Raw genomic sequence first — 21387 nt, forward strand, 5'->3', positions numbered from 1 at the left:
ATTCTTTTTCCAAGTCCTTACATGAAGTTTTAGAAGGGGTAATAGTTTTCGAACTTCATATTTTGATAAACACACTCCTGTTATTGTCTTTTAGTAAAAAAAAAAAAAACATACAAAAGCTTCGTTAAGAGACGAAAAATGAATTACATTATAAATAAATAAAAAAAGGTGTGTTTTTTCCTTGCTTCTAGAAGCTGCGTATAATCATTTTCCTGTTGACGCACTAAAGAATGAACCCATTAATATTACGACACGTGTCCTGAACATGAAAATGGTGGTGGTCTTCCTACGTCGAAGTAGGTATTGGACAGCAGCATAAATAGATTTTTTTGCTTGCATTGGTTTGACACAAAAACAGGCCTATGGTTTTGGCAAGATGATCACTGCACCATCCACACTGCATCAGCCAATGCTTGCCAGTAATCTCCTCCAAGTAGGGCCGTAAATGAACCAAATAGCTCGCGAGTTTGGCTCGTTAACGCTCGGCTCGGTTAAATTCGTTTAGTAAACGAGCTGGGCTCGAGCTAGCTTGAGTTTTTGGGCTATTTTAGTAAACGAGCCAAGTGGAGCTCGACTCGTTAAGGGGGGCTCGGCTCGATTAAAGAGGCTTGTTTAGTAAATGACTAAGCTCGGCTCGTTAAGGCTCGAGCCGAACTCGAGCTCAAGTTTTTGACTTGTTTAGTAAACGAGTCGAGCTCAAGCTCGACAAAGCTAGGCTCGACTCGGCTGTTTGCAACCAAAACTGTTCATTTTATAGACCCTCAATATGTTCATCACCTGTACAAAAAAAATCAGATTAATGGACATTAGCATCCACCTGAAGGAAGTTAAAACGGCACCAGAGAAATAAATCATAGTCAGACATCGACCGTATATTTCTCGTATGACCAATACGATCAGATTAAGCTATTACCAATATCTTATCAATTCGAAGGAATGATTTATACCTCTAGATTGACAAAAAAAAACAAACAACTACATATCGTCATGCGAAATTGTGGTGTGTTTCATTTTACGTCACATGAAGGTCACATGCATGAAAGAATCATGACATGAAAAGATCGATCTTGATTCACACACACCTTCCCTGTTTGGTTAGTAAATTGCCTTGGAGCCGAAGATAGAATAAATACTGATCGTGTAAGGTCCAAAAGAGTATAGAGGAAGTGTGTTCACTTGCGGCCTTTTCCTCATTTGATTTGCCTTCAAGAAAATATGAAAGCTGTGTCATTTTCTTTCAATTGTTATAAATAGACATTTCTTGGCCCCCAAGATTATAATAATAATTAGGTATTTTAATAAATAAATAAAATGACATCACCCATCTAGGTATTCACCTAACCCATTTACATGGGCTGCCAGAAAAGTTCCAGGTGTGCGTATTACGTACGTATGGAAAGGGAAAATTATTCTATGCTCCTGAAACATTGCTCGACCTGTCACAATAGTTTGTGGGCATGGGACATAAGTAGGTCTGTTTCGTAATGAAAATCCATTACGATCAAAAGCTGAATAAAGAATAATTAAGCCGGTCCCGTGCATAAATTTTTCAATATCTTTGCAATACTTTGAATATTGGGTTAATTTTTTTTTGTTGTGGGAAAAAAAATTAAACAGTATGTAGCAAAGTGCTTTATTTTTCTGCCCGAACACAATTATTGTAATGTACAATCGTTATGGAAAACAAAAATTGGTGCTCATGAAATTTCCGTCAATTGATTCATAAGAATTTGCTCGCAGAAGAGATCTTTCTCTCTTTCTTTCTGAATACTTGGTATTTGAGTTAATTTCCATGCACCTCTTCTAATCCTCGGGAACCAATCCCACCACCAATTTGTATTGTTTTACCTCATGCAAACACCAATGCTAAGCAAGACAATGGTCAATTTGATTTGATTTTTTCTTTTTTTCTTTTGCTACGGTTGTCAAGCTCAAAAAAGCAGACTAATAATTCCCGTATGTTATGGTGTGTTTTTTCTTAGAAATGGCAAGGGCACCGGTCAGTCACAGATGTTTTTGAAACCGTCCGATGAACGTGGTTTACACGCTATGTCCATGGGACCCATGCACATCGAACATCTTCGGATTTGTGTCCCGACATCTGTGTCCAAAGCATTTCCCTTTAACCAAGTGGCATAAACAACAAAATTACAATCTAGTTGAGCAGAAGAGAGTTTTAATCCCTCCCAGATGTTACATCCACAACACAAATGATGTCATCCGGGTTGACTAGCACAAGCTTGAGGATTGAAGATCTGAACTAGCAGGTTCGTATCTGCAAACACAATCATATATGTTTCCTTTAATCAACTTCTCCGCCAGCCGCTGATTCTTCACCATTGCAAGCTGCAGAAAGAAATTTTCATGTTATGTAGACAGTTGAAAGAAGCCTAAGAATCTACAAATGTATCGTGGACCCGACCCAAAACCACAGCGCCACAATTGCACAAAGAATAATCTTCAAAACACACGAAGAAAGCACAAGATGGGATTAACGTGGTTCTCTAATTGGGTACATCCGCGACTCACAAAAACTTTTCACTATGTGCCCAATGAAGAAGATAGTACAGAATATATCAGTTGCTGCGTATAGATAAAATATAGATCCTAGAATCTTACATCACCAATTACAGTAGTTATCACAATACCCCAGTTCAGGGCACACTCCGTCATAGTTTGCAAGTAGCAAACCAAACCCAACACATTCTTCCATTGCTTCTCGAACAAGCTATAGTTTCACAAATTAAGAGAGCAACATATCTGTCTAATGCATAAACGCATCTTATCTTTGGTTGATGACCTTACATAAAATGTACTCATCCGAGGAAGACGACTTCAGATGATGCAAACCAACAAACCCTCGTAGTCCATTGGGTAAAAAATCGTGGTCCGTCTCTCATCTTGGTGAGAAAGAGAAGACATGGTTGTGTTTTCTTATTGTCATTTGTCGTGTTTGAATGAGAAAGAAAGCAAACCACCATGTAAGATATTAATATGGATGAGATTTACTACCCTTCATCGTATTTTGATGGGCAACTCGGTATTATAAATCCACTTCGCACAGAATCTTACATTTTATGGTGAGAAATGGGCCCAGCAAAGTAATAGAGTCGTTTTTCTACATCTCTTATCTTATCCGGACATATCACTCAACACAGCAGGGTGTTAGTTACTTAGTTTTATAGGTCAGACTTGGAATCTCCTAGAATGGCCAACATATTACAGAAAAGTACTCTTACCTTCAATGCATCACACTTAAACTGAGCATTATAGTTAGTGTGTAGAGATCGACCCATCCCTTCCAAGATTACCTGCAAAAAAATGTCCAAGTCCGATAATCAACCCAACGTGCCTATACACTGATTTGTCATACTTGAGAAACCATAACCCCCACCCCCTACCCAAAATGAAAGGAAAAATACAATCTCTTTGCGTCCCACCCCGATAGTCTATTTTTCACTATTCTAGACATCTCAAATGGAGATATTGTCAATTTATTCTTTTTCATATGGTTTTGAAAACTTTGTTTACAAGAACTAATGGGAAATGATTGAACTCATTTTCACGGAAACACATTATCTGTTGACCTGAGTAAAGGGCACGACAGCCAAAAAAGGAACCATTGAAGTGGGACGGAGGGAGTATAAAGAAAACGAGTTTGAAAGCAAAACAAAGTTGAACTACACCATATGAAGAGAAAAAGAGCATCATACCAAATCAGCATCTTTTGCAGCAGCAGCGAGCTCTGAGCTAACCTGCCTCAAGTCTATGCAAGGGCTTCCGCAACCATTCTCAACAACCATCAAAGGAACCGAAGAGAAATTTTCTTTGTTAACATCTGCGGCGTTAATCATCACATCCACCAGTAGGCCTCCTGCTTCAGCAGCCCTGCGAAGAATGTCACAATGCTGTGGACCAGAGGAATCAGTTTCTTGTGCAGATGTTGTGCAAAAAAAACGTGGGATTGTGTAAAGGAAATCCACACAAGGTTACAAATGATGGAATAGGAACCTCAAAAAATGCTAATATGGTTCGGGGTTTAATATATTTCACCCAATATCGCTATGAGGAATGGAAATGAGAAGTGGTACACTACGTGTTCTAAATTTTGGTGCGATACTGATAGGCATAGTCCTTGATTGATAACCAATTAGAAGATACTTATTTCATGACAACCATCAGTTAGTTCACAACTCCTTTCAGCCCTTCACAGCAACGCATTATACATTTGACAATACCGTGAGCTGAATTAGCAATTGAACACAATATCATTCTATCTTCAGTTATTCATACTCGTACTAGCAGGGCTGGCCCTGGAGTAAAGCCCAGAATGCCATCGCTATGGGTCCCCAAATTTTATAGACCGGTGCACTAGCTGGGCCTATATAACATGACTTTAGCCCGTCTGAAAACTAAAAAGGCCCGATTCGAAGTTAGGCCCAAACTGAAAAGTCCATGATTACATTCGGTCTGGAGCTGTTATTATAAAACTTAAAGGTCCGAATTGAAAAAGACAAACTTTTTGTCCTAATTCCTTCCCTAACACATCAACATTAAACTTTAAAGCCCTAATGGATAGACAACCCCAATCTTCTCATTACTGAACCAACCAAATTATCCACTCACTGAACCAAATCGCCCATTCAAACCATAATCATGAACAGATCCACAGAAGTCTGATACAGAGGATCGGTCATATTTGCAGGCGTACCAAGTTTTTTTGTTCAGCCACCAATTTATATGAACTTTTTTTGGTATACCATTCCTTTTAACGAGATTCTAGGAATATATTGTGAAGGTGATTTGGATAACTTCTGCTATTTATTTGGGAAGTGGGTTTTCTATGTTGTTTTCAGCTACTGATTACGTGGATTTTGCGGGGTATTTATGTTTCTAAATCCTAATAATGATTTTTCATGAAGGCTTTTATTTTTGGAATACTTTTTTACAGAAAATGAATAGAGGGCCCCACTTGAGGAGTCAACTTTGGCTCACTAATCTAAGGGCCGGCCCATCTTACTAGAACTTAGTAGCAGGATCCTTCTAAAATGGGCGCGCTCCCAAGACGGGAGCTTGAATCGGCGTTCCGAAGATGGGAGCTCGACGGAAGCTCCCGTCGAGATGGGAGCTTGCTCCTAACTAAGATGGAAGCTTATCGGGTCATTAAGGCAATTATTCTCTTACTTTCAAGGGAGCTATGCCATTGTGGAAATAAGAATATGAAAATAAAATCAGTCAAGAAGTTTTGAAAGTTGAAAATATCTTACTTCCAATAATTACCCTTTAAGATCGGGAAAATTCTCATTAAGTATCACTTTTCCCACAATGGTTAAGTATTTAAAGATATTTTATACACGTATTCATGTATACTCTCGATACGCTCCTTAGGCGCTCCCAACCTTAGGAGCTTCTAGGTGCCTCTGCTCCTCTGCACCAGCTTCCGCTCCCGCTTCGTGCTACTAAGTACTAGAATGCATGATGCTAACCTGGAACAAGGATTCTAGGGAAGAAAATACTTTTTCATCGACTATGCATAATCCAACACGAACCTTAGCAGCCTCGGCCACAATATCAGGAAGCTCCATAGCAGTAACATCATTTAGTGCAGGGAGTGAGTTCGCCACCAGAACAACCTGCAAAACATCCTCATTACTCATGGAAGGCTTTCAGATAAAGCCAAGTAAGGCCAAAAGGAACATCCATAGTTGTCAACCACTCATGTGTAGCAAATCATTATATACTTCTAAAAAAAACAGGTTGAATGAAATAGGTAAGTAACCAAAAAAAAATATTGTGCAGAGTCTGGCATTGTACCAATACCACATTACTCATAACAATTGAAAAGAAAAAACCTGTCACATTCGCTCCTTTACATATCGTTAGACCCAAAAGGTATGTCTCAGTCTTGTACCTAAAATAGGCCTTCAGAGCTTCAAACACAAGTATCACATCACCGCACTTGGACCCAGATACACACATAAAAACATGGAAATGAATTGGAGCACCGTGGGAAGATTTTTTTGAAGTCATGTGACAAGAGTGCACCTTGGCCACAGAAACACTAAAAAAGTGCAGTACAACCTCATTAATCCTGCGCCTTTTAATCCCTTCCAAATTTCTGTTCGCAGAAAAGTCCTCTATGAACAGATATTTTTCGCTGAGTAGTTAAGACTTCAGCGTTATGAAGTCTCCTTTATTCAGGGAAACCCAAATCTACTGGACACTACCCAAAGAAGCGTTACTTGTGTGCTATAATTCTAAGTCATGTCATATGATAAAGTATAAGACGTCTAATGTGTCCAATATCCTAAGGGCGTTGAGTTTAGCGCCTACTAGACCCAATATCTTCCACACTGACTTTGAATGTGGCAATTAATACACCACCATGTTTCACAGTCATTGCGCATCAATCATTCGATACTGAGATTTAAAAAAACAATTGCATAATAATCAACCTTTAACAATTTTTAACAATCATAATTCATCTGTCAGATCCTCTTCTTTCCTATGAGTCTTTTGCACATAGCAATACAACTTCATCAAATCAGATATCAACAAATTGGTAACAAGTCAAACTTTAATTGAAAGATTCAGAACCATTTCATTAGCACTGTGGGAAAAAAAATTTACTTCAGTTCCCCGTCGGAGGAGCTCCCGTGCTAGCGGAAGCATTCCCAGGACTACGTCAGCACCAGCGTTGTCCACAAAGAGCAATGCTCTTTTATGTGGGTGGGGTTTCTTTTCCCCCGACCCTAATACTCTCTCTTTAAAAAGATCAAAATCATCGACCTGAAATGCACGAACAAAAGCTTTATAGCTAGTTTCTTACAATAGAATATCCTCCAATTATATTGATTTCTTTCCAGTTGACCTACCCGCCAAGGTCTTTGCATCTTGTTGCGACTCATTCTATATATTTCAATAATTGTTCCTTTATGGTAGAGATCAACACAGGCACGAGACCCCCAATCAAAGATGTTTGCAGCAAGAACACCTTCAATTAGTGTAAGCAGCCTTGCTTCCTGCAGATAAAGGAATGCTGAAGACAATTAGCAGAATAAGGGAGAGGGTGCCAAATAAGGGTCATCATCGGGCCGGGCCGGGCCAGCCCGCCAATGTACTACCCAAGCCCGCCCACGGGCCGGGCCGATCGGGCTTTTTCTTTTTTGCGGGCCGGGCTACCTACTATAAATTGAAGCCCAAACCCGGCCTGCGGGCTAGCCCAATTGACGGGCTAGCGGGCCAAAAACCGGGCGGGCCACCGGGCGGGCTTAAATTTCCTTGAGAAAGGGAAAAAAGAAAGGATTTTGTGGGATTTGGGGCTAATGCGCGGGCCCGTGGGCGGGCTTTTGGACGGGTACCACAGGCGGGCCGAGTAAAAATTTATAGGCCCGAGCCCGCCCATTACAAACTATGGGCCGGGTAAAAGCCCGATGGGCCGGGCGGGCTTAGGGCGGGCCGCGGGCCTTCGGGCCAAATGATGACCCTTAGTGCCAAAGGGTACAAACTAAGGATGGAAAAAAAAACCCGAATGAGCACTTCTGCAACTATCTTTTATTGATCTCAGCAACATTATATGTACCTCATTCATACTATCAAGCTCCATTAGCAGGTCAGGTAGTACGGCAAGAGATGCCTCATTTTCCCTATCACATGCCATGGAAAAGAGAAAAATAGCAGTGAAAGGGTGTTAATAAAAACATGTGTGCATGTTAGTGGGTAACTGAATGCATAGATTCTATAGAAGCTCCAGTCTGAGTACTTAATAACCAAGCTAGATCCAAAAATAATGTCAGTTTGTCTGCTGAGACAAGTTATATGAGGTTACTAATGATAGTACAAACAGAAAGAAAAGATCAGTTGTCTACTGAGACAAGTTACATGTGGTTACTACTGATGGTACAAACACAAAGAAATAGTTATATGGTTATAGGTGGATACCTTTGTTTTATGCTTCTATAGGCATCAACAAATTGGAACTCCCTCAAGCACTCTTCCCTTAGTTCCAACAGATTGGCCAGCCCCAACTTTCCATATGCAGCAGGCTCCTCCATCAACCTATTTCACAAAACAGAGTTTTTGAGGAAGTGAACAACTTTATACCTCATTTGAGTTGTCCAAAAACTATTTCTCCAGACTTATCACCATTCACCAGTGGAAGCAACAGAAAGGGTCTCGTGGTTCCAATCTTTTTCACCAGCGACCAGTATTTAATAGATAGCTTTATAAGTTAGTATTTAAGCACAAAATCATGACCTATAACAGGTGAAAGTTTTAAAACCATCAAAATGACAAAACATCCATGATGAGGATTTCTTGAGTAAGGTTGACAAACAACACTAACGAGGCAAGCAGTAAGCACCTAGACTTGGAGATTGTTAAATGAGTCAAATTAGGCTAGATCACCACCATGCAAAACTAAAAGACATCACAGGTATGACAATTCTCTAAGACAAACCAACAAATTCATGGCAAAGTCAACGTAATAGAATTTATCTGCTAGAAATTGCCCAGAAGGCTGCAGACCCATCTAAAGATTTAGGCACTTTGCGAAGGAAAAGTTCAAAGTCGTTCCATTTATGTACTTCCCTTACTCTCCCCCATGTGAATTTGTACACTACTTTTCCCAGGTTAGCATTTTCTACAAAAGCAAGATCTCAAATCTAACCAAGGATATGCAATAATGCTTATCAGTTTGTAGATACCTTGCCAGGTGAGCAGAAAATGCACGAGCAAATGCATCACCCCTCCGTTTGGCATCTTCGGTTCCACCTTCACTTGCTACTGCCTACATAATTATCAAAATTCTTACCATTATAATCTTGAAAAATATCTTGTTTATTTTGTTAACAAATACGTGACAATTCAAAAACGCATGGCATGTTGATAATAAATCAACGATGACATGAAAAAATGGCTAGCGCATTTAGGACCTCGACTTCATATCACTATGTTGCCTTCCATTTGTTTGCTTGCCATATATTCTACACAATCAATTAAACCATTATGCTTAGCCTGATTGCCTAGTAGTTGTTAGAAAGAGATGAAACTAAGAATCTTGACTTTAAAATTCCAAAGCCAACTGCTGCTGCACTTGACTTTTTTTTTCCTCGAGTTTGAATGTCTTGATTATGCAATCAGGTTCCATTGTAGTCCATGATTAAAACCAGAGAGTTCACTCATTAATAACTTTTTGATCACAAACTGATGTTGATTGATATGATGAGGAACAGAGAACTTGTAACTGCAAGGGTGGTTCCAGGATAATAAAAATTTCATGGTTTACCTTATCAACAAGGTCTGGCAAATGCTCTGACAGCACAGTGAACCAATACCTACAACGAAGTGGACAACCGCAATAAATTCGGAAATACTATAATTGTGATGCTCTTACTGACAACTACATATAAATATCATAAACTAAACGAAAATAACATCCATCAACTCACTCTAGCTCACCGTGATCAGCAAGATCTATAGTGTTGGGTTCATATCTGTAGAAAGGAGATCAATAGACATTAGACTATAGCATGATGAGCTCTATTTGATAATTGACTTTTGTTTTACATATTGAAATGCTTACCAAGGTATAGTCAATCATTGCAAATTCAAGCATTTCGCAGATATGAGCAATTTCAAGTTTATTACAGCAAACAGTTCCAAAAATAAAGAACAAAAAAGTTAAAAGCACGCTTAAGCTCACCATAATAAGCACTGAATAAATAAAGAATTTGAGAAAAAAAATTCATTTGTTTCTGGCTAGTGATTGAATTGTATCAGTAGGTCGAGTGACTGGAGGATTATCACTTCTTCGTAGAGAAAGAGATGCACAGAAAATGCAGCAATGCAACAAAAAACCTGATTCAACAACTTGAAGATGACTGCTATCATGAAGAGAAACAAGAACTTTATGAGAACCTTTAAGACTAACGCCTCACCACTAATCCAATAATCAGAAAATGAGAAAAGGTGACTCGACACGAGAAATTGGATATAAACTCCAAACAACCTGATTTACGCAGAAGGAACACTAGATGACACATTGAACAATACCACGTATGGAGGAAAAGAAAACAACGCTGTTTCAAAATTTTGCATACGTTTTTGGGTCTGCCAATAATGGAAACACCTCCAAAGTGGGTACAAGATGGAGAACACCGACGTTGAGGTTACTTGCATCGGAACGCAAAGTATCTCCCTTGGATGATGGGACTTCAAAACCACCAAGGCCAGTGGTTCCTGGTGGAGCCATTGGAACAGGTGCAGTAATCTCAGTTCCCTTCCGCACAAACTTTTCCATCCATGATATCTGCAATCAGGTGCAGCAGTTACACTAAGATTATCCTTAGGAGGGCATCATAACTCTAGAAATACATGCATGGAAAGACAAAGGATGCCATTTCCTAGGGGAAACTAAGTTTGTAGTGCAAACTCACACTGAATTAAGTTAATGAACACTCTTGGGTTTTCAGAACCGGAGAGTAACTCTCAAGCATGATATGTAGTTATTAGCTTAATCTGCTTCCTTGTCCGCAAACCTTAGAAAATATGAGAGGAATACACCTGGACTATTATGGGCATCACCCAGCTACCCAAAATCTCAATAGGTACATATCCTTCTCAATTATGCACCTATGTGATTTGACCGAAGGTTCTTTAATAGGTTTCGACACAACATAATTTACTAGCAAAACATTCAAATCAAAATGGTGCACAAGAGTATAACTTAGAAAAAAATGGAACATGCGAACATTTAAAACTGCTTGAGACAAATACTTATACAACAATACAACGGATCAGTTTACAAAGATTAAACACCAAAACTGCATTACAGATGTAGAAAATAAAATTTGGCTTGGTATTTGACCAAAAAAGCTCGCTCAAAACAATTTAGGCACAAGACTTGCGCACCTTGACAATATGTACTAACTACTAAGTTATCTCTCATAAGACGATTTTTCTAATGGCAGGGTCCAACTTTTGGGGTTCTTTCAGTCAATAAGTTTCAAAGTTCCATCTATGATATGTTGCTATCACAATCCCCACTTTATGGAATATATGCCAATATGGTTGCTTTAAGAACATGTGCTTAAGGAACATATTCTGTTTTCAGGCATGAACGATTGTCAATAAGAATTATAATGAAGCATGCCTACCAAAGAATCGTTAATATGAAGCAGTTTTGCTTTTACTTCTAACAGTATCGTATAAGAAGTGACGTCTTAAATTTGCTTTCATCCTGCTCCAAAAACAAAAAAAAACAAAAAAACAAAAATTCTGTACGTTCAGCACAGTCTCCTGCAAGAATTTTTGGAGATGAGAAATAAAAAATTGCAGGTTCAGGGAAGAAAACAAAAATCTTTGAGCTCGTCTTCCAACTCCACTTCAACCACATTAATGACACAACACACAAGTTTCAACATGAAATGGAATTATTGTCAATTTTTGTATGAGTCTCCAACATTTGACTTCAGTGATAGATCATTAGATATAATTCAACCCAAAATAGAATTATTGTTGATTACCTAACGAAATTTCTAAGACACCAAATTTGAAAATCCAGCAAAAAAATCTTAAATATGGTCAGTATATTGCCATTAAGAAGCTACTGTATTGTATTTCTATGTGAGAACTATCCAGTTGGTTAAGCCCAATTGTTCGAGTTGAATGCACCTCAACCACATCATTAATAGAGGAGTGATTTGAGCGGCGTGGAGGCTCATGAAATAAATAGAAGATGACCGAGGAGAACACAGGTGGAAAAAATAAGGATTACATAACCTTCAACTTAACTGAGGTTACGAGTTTGAATAGAATCAACTGGAGGAATGGATCTATGCTGCTGACACAAGAGAAAGGCTTCTCTATATCAGTTGAACAAAAATCAAATTAATAGGTCATATACTTTCTGTTTGAACCCCACTGCTTGAAAGCTAGCAAGTTGCTGCACATTTCATGGAGCTTGCAATGGATCGACCCTAATCATGTTTGACCCTAATCATGTTTGAGAAATTGGAGTATTGGACCCAAGTATCTCGACTCAAGTTTGAACCAGCCATGTCTGATATCCAACTAGAACGAGTTCCTACTAATTCATTCCGGCTAAATAGTCAACACAAAGGAGAACCCCAAATATGATTACCCTGACAAACATAAAAAAAAAAAAAATCAAGCACCAAGAAACTTTGAAAGATGAAGAAAAACAAATCTCCTCACTAGACTAGATTTGGTCGGGTCAACATTCAACCCAAATACCATGTGAGGGGAACTGGGAAGGATATGGCCGAAGATTTTTCAAGGAGTAGGAGTTTAGTTCAGCAATTACATTTAGCAATCACATATATTGATTAAGTTAGATATATTTCTTAATTAGGATATGATTAACGTAAAGTTCGATTTTTGTATCTCTACTTAGAGTTAGCCTATAGGCTATAGATTTTAGGCCAGCTATTATGGAAAGGCACTATTGTGCATACCGATGCTCTGGACTATCGATGAAGGAAGCATGGTAATGTGCACATAAATTGATTTGGGTCTCTAGGCCTGCCCTCCTAATGCCATTTGGCTTTGATTTGGGGGCATGGTTTTACAACAAAACGTCCTTGTAGCTTCTCGGTTCTTGGAGGTTTAGGGGGGCCACTGTTTTAGTGGTATTCTAAGAGCAGCCACTTTGTGCATATATTGCCAAAGGTTAGGTCGGTCTCTAATCATCTCCCGTCCATACCCCCAATGATTGGGGACTAGATGGGTTATGTTATGTTGTTGTTGTATTATGGAAAGGCACTCTGATATTGAATACAAAAACTAAGTTGAACAAAGATTGATAGGATTCCTTTTAGTCCCATCTATATCTTTTCTTTGTTCCCTTTCACACCGGCTGTCTGGTATCCCCGTGTATTCATACTCGAAGACCAATTGTGGGTTGCATAAAAGCAATTCAAACTTAATAATTCCAATGAGTAAATAATTAAGGTCAGCCTCATTTTTTAATCATTCAGCATTATACTTGCCTTTTCATTTAAATCCCCCAGTGGTGGACCATGAATCTTTCCTCCGGTGTATGGCGCACCCATTGGAAACCTTTCTACCAAATGATGGACCATCAAGTCATCCAAACCATGCTTTTCGTAGCTCATGAATGCACCTAAAGCTCCTAAAAACCCTTCATGCCTTAAAAACATTGCTTGTGCATCTCCCTTCGACCTGAACAAAGAAGAAGTTCAAATTCAGAGTCACTATCTAAATCATAAATCATTGAAAATACAGTGAGAGTCTGAGCCAAAATTATTTAATTATTATGATTCTTAGTTGCTACCAGAATTGAACAGCGAAAGAGATTGTATCCATCGTATAAGCATGACCCCTTATAAAGAATCCTCCAAAAAAAATTCGCTTAAGCCCAAAACGCAGAGCATTTAAGTAAGCTATCTACAAAAAAGAAAACCTGTGTCAGAAGCATCATATAAGCAGCTTCCAGTAAATCTGCCAAATTTTCCTCCTTTCATAAATGAATCATCAATACAAGTAATATTACATACAAAATTTTGTACGTGGAGACAAAAATGTTAAAATGTAATAACAATGCCATGACTGATATTTGAAGCATATAATCCTGCCACGTCGTCCTCTAACTTAGAAAAGTTTCATGCTCATTTACACCGAACGTATATTAAATTGCATACATAAATCAGACATTGAGCTTCAGGCATAGTACAAAGGGCAACAGTGCAACAACACTTACTAGTCTCTAGAATAATGTCCTGTGCAGAAAATAACACAAGATCACTAAGAAAATAACTTAGAGCCTGATCGCAAAATCGATATAAGAATATGTCTGAGGCAGACCTAGTACTATATGTATCTTACCACAATGTAGGGCTGTAAACGAGCCGAATCGAGCCGAATATTAGAATACTCAGATTCATTCGTTAAGTTTTTTAGCGAACTCGAGCTCAAGCCGAACTCAATGAAATTTATGACGAGCCGAACTCGAACCGAGCTTGCTCACGTTTGGGTCGAACTCGAGCTTGTTTACGAGCCTTAACGATTCAATAATATCATATTTTTATGTTCTTATACAGGTCTAAAACTGCAAATAAAATTTTCATTATGTACATAAATATGCTCATATACATATAAAAAGATAAAAACATATACATAAGTAAATTTTTAGTAATTGTAAACGTTTAGACTTGTACAAGTTTTAAAATTTTTACTATATAACTATATAAAATCCCCATGATACACATATACTTCAAGTTCGCGAGCCTAATCGAGCCGAATACTGCTGCGTTCATGTCGGCTCATTTATGAAACGAGCCTAAAATTGAGGTTCAGGTTCGGTTCATTTAGTAGACGAATCGAACTCGAACGAGCCTTTACCGAGTCGAGCCTCGAACAGTTCACGAACGGCTCAGTTCATTTACAGCCCTACCACAATGGCAAACTATTACAACAGAGAATGTCCAGTGCTGACAAAGAGACGAACAAATTAGAGTCTGTACTCTAGACTCTAATTTGAAATAACTAATAAAAATCCCAGAGAAACAATTCATGACAATGTGATGATTAAAAAAATTACAATGAATAACATACTCCTAGCTTTGTTCTAACACAGACCTTTGGAAATCTGACAAGTACCAAATTTTAGGGAATTCACAGTCTGTAACCCTGTCTCATGACCTTTATTCAATACTCGGTGCATTTATTAAATTCATGATTAATTTACCCAATACCAGTCATCCACTCTTTCTCTAAGCTTCTCCCCATTCCAAAAACTACATTATGTTGTCCCAGACTAACTTCGCCTCTATACAAGAATACAATAATAAGAAGCGAAAAATGATTTGAATGGGGTTGTCTAAATTTTTGCAAACAAACAATCCTGACGATTCATCTCAGCATATTGCATGATGAAAATAGCATCTTCAAACAACTCACCTGTCCAATATTGTATGAAATCATTCGCAAGAGTGACAGGGAAATATCTTCAGGTCTGTAGTCTTCAAGATTCTTGTTCTCAGAAATTGCTTTGCCAAAACTAGAAGCAATTGTCGATGCAGAGAGACCAATCTGTGATAATTTGTCAGGTAAAAGGTATTCAATCACTCTAAGGAAATGTCAGAAACAGACTTGTGGCTAACTTCAAATGTGAGACACGGAAGCGGCAAAAACGTGTAAAGAACACAATCAGTGCTTATAAAACTGTCATTCTAAAACCCCAAGGTACATACCAAACTGGTAGATTGCTTTCTAACCGAGACTTCTGACATACAAAAACATATACCTTGGAGTAATCCATACCGCCATAGATGTCACCAACAAGCATGTCTATGGTTCTGTTATCTCCTCGTTGACTAAGCTCCAGCAATTCATCAAAACTAGATAATAATTACAACAACAACAACAACAAAAAAAGCAACTCAGAAACCTTTATTAAAACCTTACATTCAGACTAAGAAATTGAGCAACAATAAGAAATTAAACCGAAAATAGAACAAACCTCTTGCATTTGGTTAGCAGTTTTCCCAAGCCCCAATATGTACCACCACCGACATTAGTCCCACTGACCCTCTGAAACTTCCCGTCCCCATCAACCTATCCCAGTGCAAAATTAAAACATCTAGAAGTTCCTCAATAAGGGGGGAAAAAAATACGATACATCTGCTATAGGTCAGAAAAAATTACAATGCCATAATAAATTAAGAGAGGTGGTACCTTGATCATACTAACACCAGATCCGATATTAACCAGAAGATACGGAAATAAATCATTTGTGTCAATCTGCACAAACTCTTTTTGACCCTCCATGTGAGTAAAAGCTTCATGACGAATTGCCTACACAAAGCACCCCCAGAGCATAAGATTTTGGCAAGCATAGTGATATAGTGGAGGAAGTAATTGCACATGATACATTGAAGATTAAAATTCCTAAGGTAGTTGATGACATCAGCGTGTGTTTCCAAACATTTGCAAATTTTATAAGCAAATAATGACAGTTTGTTAATAGTTGTCAGTTCCTACTACTCTCTTATGCAACATCAATAGGGCAATGCTGTATAAGCTGAATCTCTACCACCAAATCAAGCTTAAAGACAGACTTTCTTTTAAAACTTGATGACATTAAGCAGATATTGCCTTTTCTAACCTAGTTTTTGTCTTTCCAGCATAGCAGGTAAACCAAGCAAAACAAAACTTGTGATACTTCCCATCGAGATATACCAACATTTATAATTTAAACATCGACAGACAGGACACACCCACAACACGTGTATCTATCTATTTATCTACACACACACACGTACAGAGAGAGAGAGAGAGAGAGAGAGTAGTTCAACATGCGAATAAGATGATTTGTAGAGAATATAGAGTAAGGTGGGCTGGAAGTGTCATAGATTGGCCGATTTGGTAGCTAGGAGAACTAATATGGACGGGGTAAAGGGTAACACTGAGGGAAGGGGCGGACCAAAATTGACTTTACAGGCAGTAGTTCTAAAGGACCTAGGTTTTTTAAATATCATGGAACACAATGTCCTCGAGAGAGCTCAATGAAAAAAATGGATTCATGTTGCCAATCCCAATTGAGTGGGACTCAAAGCTTGGTTTGGTTTGGTTAGAGAGAGTAGTAGCAGCAGCATCAAAAGCATCGGTTTTCTCCTCCATCTCCCCAATTCAGAATTCATAAATTCAATTGGAAAATTAAGTTAGCTTCTATTTGGAATTCCAGTTTTAAGGAGAAGCAGACTGGCAAAATTCTGACGAAAACCTGTCAACACAAACCAATATTATATGGCGAAAAAAAGGTCAGTACCCATTTATGCATGTGCACATGGTAGATGACCATTTTCAGCTCATTCTCATGATACCATCATTTTACAATCTAATAGACACCCTTTTTCTTTTTATAATCCCATACTCCCACATCCACAACCATAGTAATGTGGGAGATCTAACATGAGATGAAAAAGCAAACCAAACAAACATTAATTAATCGCGAAGCACGTCATGCTCTCAAATGAAAAACGAATACATAATGAGACCAATGAAGCAACACCAAACGGAAAAATTGAAAAGTCCAAAGCTTTTGAAAATCATCATACAACGGGAGAAACACCGTTAACATAGGTCCATAAAAAAACAATGAGAACATTAAGTAGCTAACTACACCAGAAGTCCATTCCATAATACATGCAAACACTAATTATAACATAAAACAAGAAAAAGCATGTATGAGGATTGCACCTTGAGCAAGAAATTTGCACCAGACACGAGGCAACCCATTTCATCTTCCTTATCTATACTAACCCCAAGCCTTTCTTTGAAGAGGTCTGCAAATTTGAATGCTCCACCACCTGTAGCCTTCTCACAAACTTTAACTAATTAATATAACGAAATGCACCAGAGCACACAAAATTCCATTGAGATAAATGAGTGAGTATTACCCCAAAGCCTCTCTTGCACACAAAAATGCAAGACAAAACTTACCTTAATCACTGCATTTTCATTGTCTGGGGCATCAGAATTCCAATGGCGTGCATCCAACCCTGTCCATCCCATGACCAAATCAGCAACAAACTCGGCAAGAATAAATCTGTTTTTCTCTGAACTCTCAACTCAAAAACGTATTAATATCGGAGAACCATAAGTAAGATTTGACAACACAGTGGATTGTGCTCAAACAAGAACACAGAAATTAAACAAAAACGGTCAAACTGGGAAATAGGTATACCGCCACGGTGAAGCTGCTTGGAAGAAATAAAGTCCAAGCACTCATTGATCTTGGCCGTCTCAAACTTCACAAAATGCAGCCTTCCTCCTAGAATAGGGTAGCTCCTCCTATTACCATTAGAAACACCAAATATTTCCTTGATAGACTTCTTTCTCCTGTCATTAACTGATCGGTCCTCATGCCTTGAAAAATAAACTAACTTGATAAGCGACCCTGAAAAACCATCCATAATCACAAGACTTAGCTCCAAATTATCGTTCTAAGTTTAAAATGACAACTCTTAGCTACAAAACACAAAGAAGACTGGTGGATCATGATGATAACAAAGTCACAACAGTGGTAAACTGAGTTCACGCCTGTTATGAGGCAACGATTTGTTTACCAAGTCCCCACAACATGACTCTTTATGGGCACACGAGTGGACGTGCTCTTCTGGTTGTTCTAAAGGACTACTCAGTGCATTCCCCATGCTATATGCTTCTCAGTCACAAGCATTTCAAACCCCACTGTCATACACAATCTAGCGGCATCATTTTGCTATCAATTTCTCTGATTTGTAAGGACTACTATGTCCCTTTTTTTTTCTCCCATTATGCATCCACTATATGACTAATAGTAGATAAGTAATCAATTCCGGGTTGATTACATGGCATTAACAAGAAAACAGCCAAAGTAAAGCAAATAGCTAAGAAAGACTGTTAGAACTTAGTCCGAAAGTATCATGCATCCATAGAAAGAAAATGCCCATTGCTTCTAATATAATGCCGCTCTGTAATCAAAATGCAATTGCCAAATCAAAAAGGACAAACAATATAGCACAAAGTAATAAATAGGTAATGAGTCATTCCCAATGAAAATAAATGGCCTCAAGACAAAGATGAAACTTCTAAAAATGGAAAGAAATTAGACTAATATCTTTGTCATCCACCTAGAATCAAACATAAGCTGCAAGGATTGCGTCACAGGTCGAGGCCACCTAGAATCAAACATAAGCTGCAAGGATTGCATCACAGGTCGAGGACAATTAACAAGAACAGACACTTCCATTTATAAGAAGAAGAAGAAAGAGGCAAAATCTGAAAATCGGGACATTTCAATCACTTTCAGGCGGTGAAATGCTGAACAAGGTAACCTAATAATCCATATTGGAAATTGAATTCACAATAGTGCTTGAAATGGCCAAGCAGAAGAAATAGCTGATCACATGAAGACTCTGGGAGTGAGTTGGGCAAAATGAAACCTGATTTAAGGTACAAAAGATCATCGACATACAGACAGAGGTGGCATGCATAAATAGAATTTACTCCCTCTGTCCCCAATTATTGGTCCATTTTTGCACTATACGGTGTCCAGAAAGAATGTCCCTCGCGAAGAGTCAATGCAAAAAAGTTGGTACTTTTTACTGTTTTACTCTTTCTTTTTCCTTTTCAAACTAATAGAGGTTTAAAAAGTCCAAAATGCGACGATGATGTCTCCTTTCTTTCTCAAGGGTACTAAACAAAAGTCACATTGTACAAAATTTAATGATGATGTCTTCGTAATAACTTAAATGGACCAAGGGGCCAGAACGAGTACATGCATACATCAGATCACCACTTCCCAATTCTCCACCTCCCCAAAAGATATGGAAATAGTGTCAATAGTGTCAAGAATCAATTTAAGGAAACAAATGAAACAGCTAATCAAAAGTCAACCCCATCATATAGTTAATTACAGGCATAAAAACCAAAAAGAAAAAGAAAAACAAATGCATGCTGAATAATTTAAGAAAGCTGAATTCTACATCACTGAATGAACAAAGAAAATCACATGATCCTCCAGCAGGATCTTGTGGAAATAGCAAAAAGAAAGAAGCAAACTCAATTCCCATCACACAGTACCACAACTTAACAACAAAATCAAAAGAATTACAAAGTTCACAAAAGCTCTCAAAGAGTTAATTGAATGAGATGAATGAAACAATTGATCAAAAGTCAAACCCATCATATAGTAAATTACAGGCATAACAATCAAAAACCAAAACAAATGTATGCTGAATATATTTAAGAAAGCTGAATTCTGAATTACTAAATGAGCAATCCACCAGCATCATTTGAAATAGGAAAGGAAAGAAGCAACCACAATTCCCATCAAGCAGTACCACAACTTAACAACAAAATTCAGAAAAAGCTCAATTCACCTCCAATATCCAAAGCCAAGTGAGATATATCATCAGACTGGTTAGGCAACAGAATTGTGGGATCCTTCTCCTCAAAATTCCCTTGAATAGCTGCCTTGCTGAGGTCCAGCTGCGGCCGAGACCCAGACCTGTGAATCGAGTGCCCCATCTCTCTCTCTCCACTTTCTCTCTCTACAACATCCGTGTTCAATTTCTTGTGCTTACTTTCATCGTTTATATCATCAATTCCAATTGGTGGGTGGCCCTCTGTTAGACTGGCCATTACTCCAAATTTCTACCAAACCCCTATCTCTTTCTGCCCGGTCAAAGGTCCAACTTGGTCAGTTTGAAAAAAACAGTATTTCGTAATAAAATAACCCAGATGATAAACAAGAACAAGTAACCAGAAACTGTAAAATAAAGCTCCTATTAGGACCCCCAAAAAATATTGGAATTAGGGGGGTTTTGGAAAAGGAAAAAAATCCAACAAGATCCAAAAAGAATTTCAACGAAATTGAATGGAAGTTATGTACTTCACAACAAAAGAATTGACATTTTTTCCCTTTTGGTTGTTTTTCCAGTCGAGTAAACCAAAACCCACCAACAAAATCGGCTTTAAACGATCGCCATTTACGCAGAAGACAGAATAAAGTGAAAGAAAACAATACCCACGTGTTTAGATCAACCGTGGATTGTACAAAGGGTACAAAAGAGTTGCTCCGTAATTGGGTGAACTGAATGCAGCGAGAAAAGAAACCAACAACAATTACGACGTAAAAGTGCGAGGATTTCGAGGTGGAGATGATTGATTTGCTTGGGAATTTGCAATGTTGATGTATTGATATGGGTTTGAGTGCAAGTACTAGCAGTACTTTTTGGTGGTTTGCTGGGTGTGGTGGCGGAATGGGGAGAGACGCGGTGGGCGAGCGTGAAGTTTACGGAGATGGCACTGCTGAAGACGAACTACTGCTATTGGAACGTACTACTCTACCAAAAGGTCTGTATTTTGATGATCTTTTTCTGTCCGCTTTATCTTGAATTTAGACGTCACTGTGTCTAGATTCATACTAAAAATTAAGTGACAAGAATAGTCCATATTGCGTAGGAAATTAACATTGACGCTCCCTATTTTTAAGAAAAATGTGATGATAGAAGAAAATGATCCAAGAAAGTATCCATGAATAGAAAATTAATGGCCCAGGTTCACTCCCTTTCATGGACACTTTTGTTTGGAAAATGTGATATATGAAAATGGTCTATGAAAGTGTCCAAGAAAATCAATGACCCAAATTCACTCCTTTCTAGACACTTTTGTTAGGGATACATGAAAATGGTCCATGAGTGGAAAATCAATGGCCCAAATTCACTCCCTTTCATTGACTATTTTCATATATCCTATCAACCCTCTTTTTGTTATCCGCGTTCCTTTTTTTTGTCTCTTAGCAAAAAAAAAATACATACACTTCAAACACTAATTAAATATTTTTAAAAAAATTTGAAT

The 21387-nt window shown here is 38.2% G+C and overlaps 1 protein-coding gene, 1 long non-coding RNA gene and 1 other non-coding gene across 3 annotated transcripts; 2 read left to right on the forward strand and 1 right to left on the reverse strand.

Annotated features, from left to right (window-relative positions):
- Positions 1 to 1886: 1886 nt before the first annotated feature.
- On the reverse strand, positions 1887 to 20169 carry LOC131309918 (pantothenate kinase 2). The gene is made up of 22 exons (XM_058336630.1): positions 19908 to 20169; positions 17729 to 17941; positions 17485 to 17543; positions 17242 to 17358; positions 15718 to 15837; positions 15503 to 15597; positions 15287 to 15380; positions 14941 to 15072; positions 13316 to 13428; positions 13011 to 13203; positions 10101 to 10309; positions 9450 to 9494; positions 9287 to 9335; positions 8706 to 8788; positions 7942 to 8058; positions 7583 to 7646; positions 6876 to 7022; positions 6631 to 6789; positions 5550 to 5633; positions 3714 to 3908; positions 3240 to 3311; positions 1887 to 2346 (listed from the first exon to the last, which is right to left on the reverse strand). Exons 1-22 carry the CDS (start codon positions 20167 to 20169, stop codon positions 2230 to 2232), a joined length of 2739 nt encoding a protein of 912 aa, XP_058192613.1. The 3' UTR covers positions 1887 to 2229.
- LOC131312255 (small nucleolar RNA snoR100) lies at positions 12493 to 12599 on the forward strand. The gene has a single exon (XR_009195822.1). It is a non-coding gene; the product is annotated as a small nucleolar RNA snoR100 (small nucleolar RNA).
- LOC131309919 (uncharacterized) lies at positions 20073 to 20977 on the forward strand. Its single transcript, XR_009195044.1, has 2 exons — positions 20073 to 20209; positions 20567 to 20977. It is a non-coding gene; the product is annotated as an uncharacterized LOC131309919 (long non-coding RNA).
- The last annotated feature ends 410 nt before the right edge of the window (positions 20978 to 21387 follow it).

The sequence above is a fragment of the Rhododendron vialii genome, chromosome 12a, assembly GCF_030253575.1.
Source record: "Rhododendron vialii isolate Sample 1 chromosome 12a, ASM3025357v1".
Lineage (NCBI taxonomy): Eukaryota > Viridiplantae > Streptophyta > Magnoliopsida > Ericales > Ericaceae > Rhododendron > Rhododendron vialii.

What these genes read in the sequence shown, in the direction of transcription:
- LOC131309918 (XM_058336630.1), bottom strand. Translation starts at nt 20,169, where the DNA reads ATGGCCAGTCTAACAGAGGGCCACCCACCAATTGGAATTGATGATATA. An exon ending in GTGCAAATTTCTTGCTCAAG is followed by an intron (nt 15,838 to 17,241) that starts GTGCAATCCTCA and finishes TGCTTTGTGTAG; the next exon opens with GCAATTCGTCATGAAGCTTT. An exon ending in TCTTTCGCTGTTCAATTCTG is followed by an intron (nt 13,204 to 13,315) that starts GTAGCAACTAAG and finishes TTCTTTGTTCAG; the next exon opens with GTCGAAGGGAGATGCACAAG.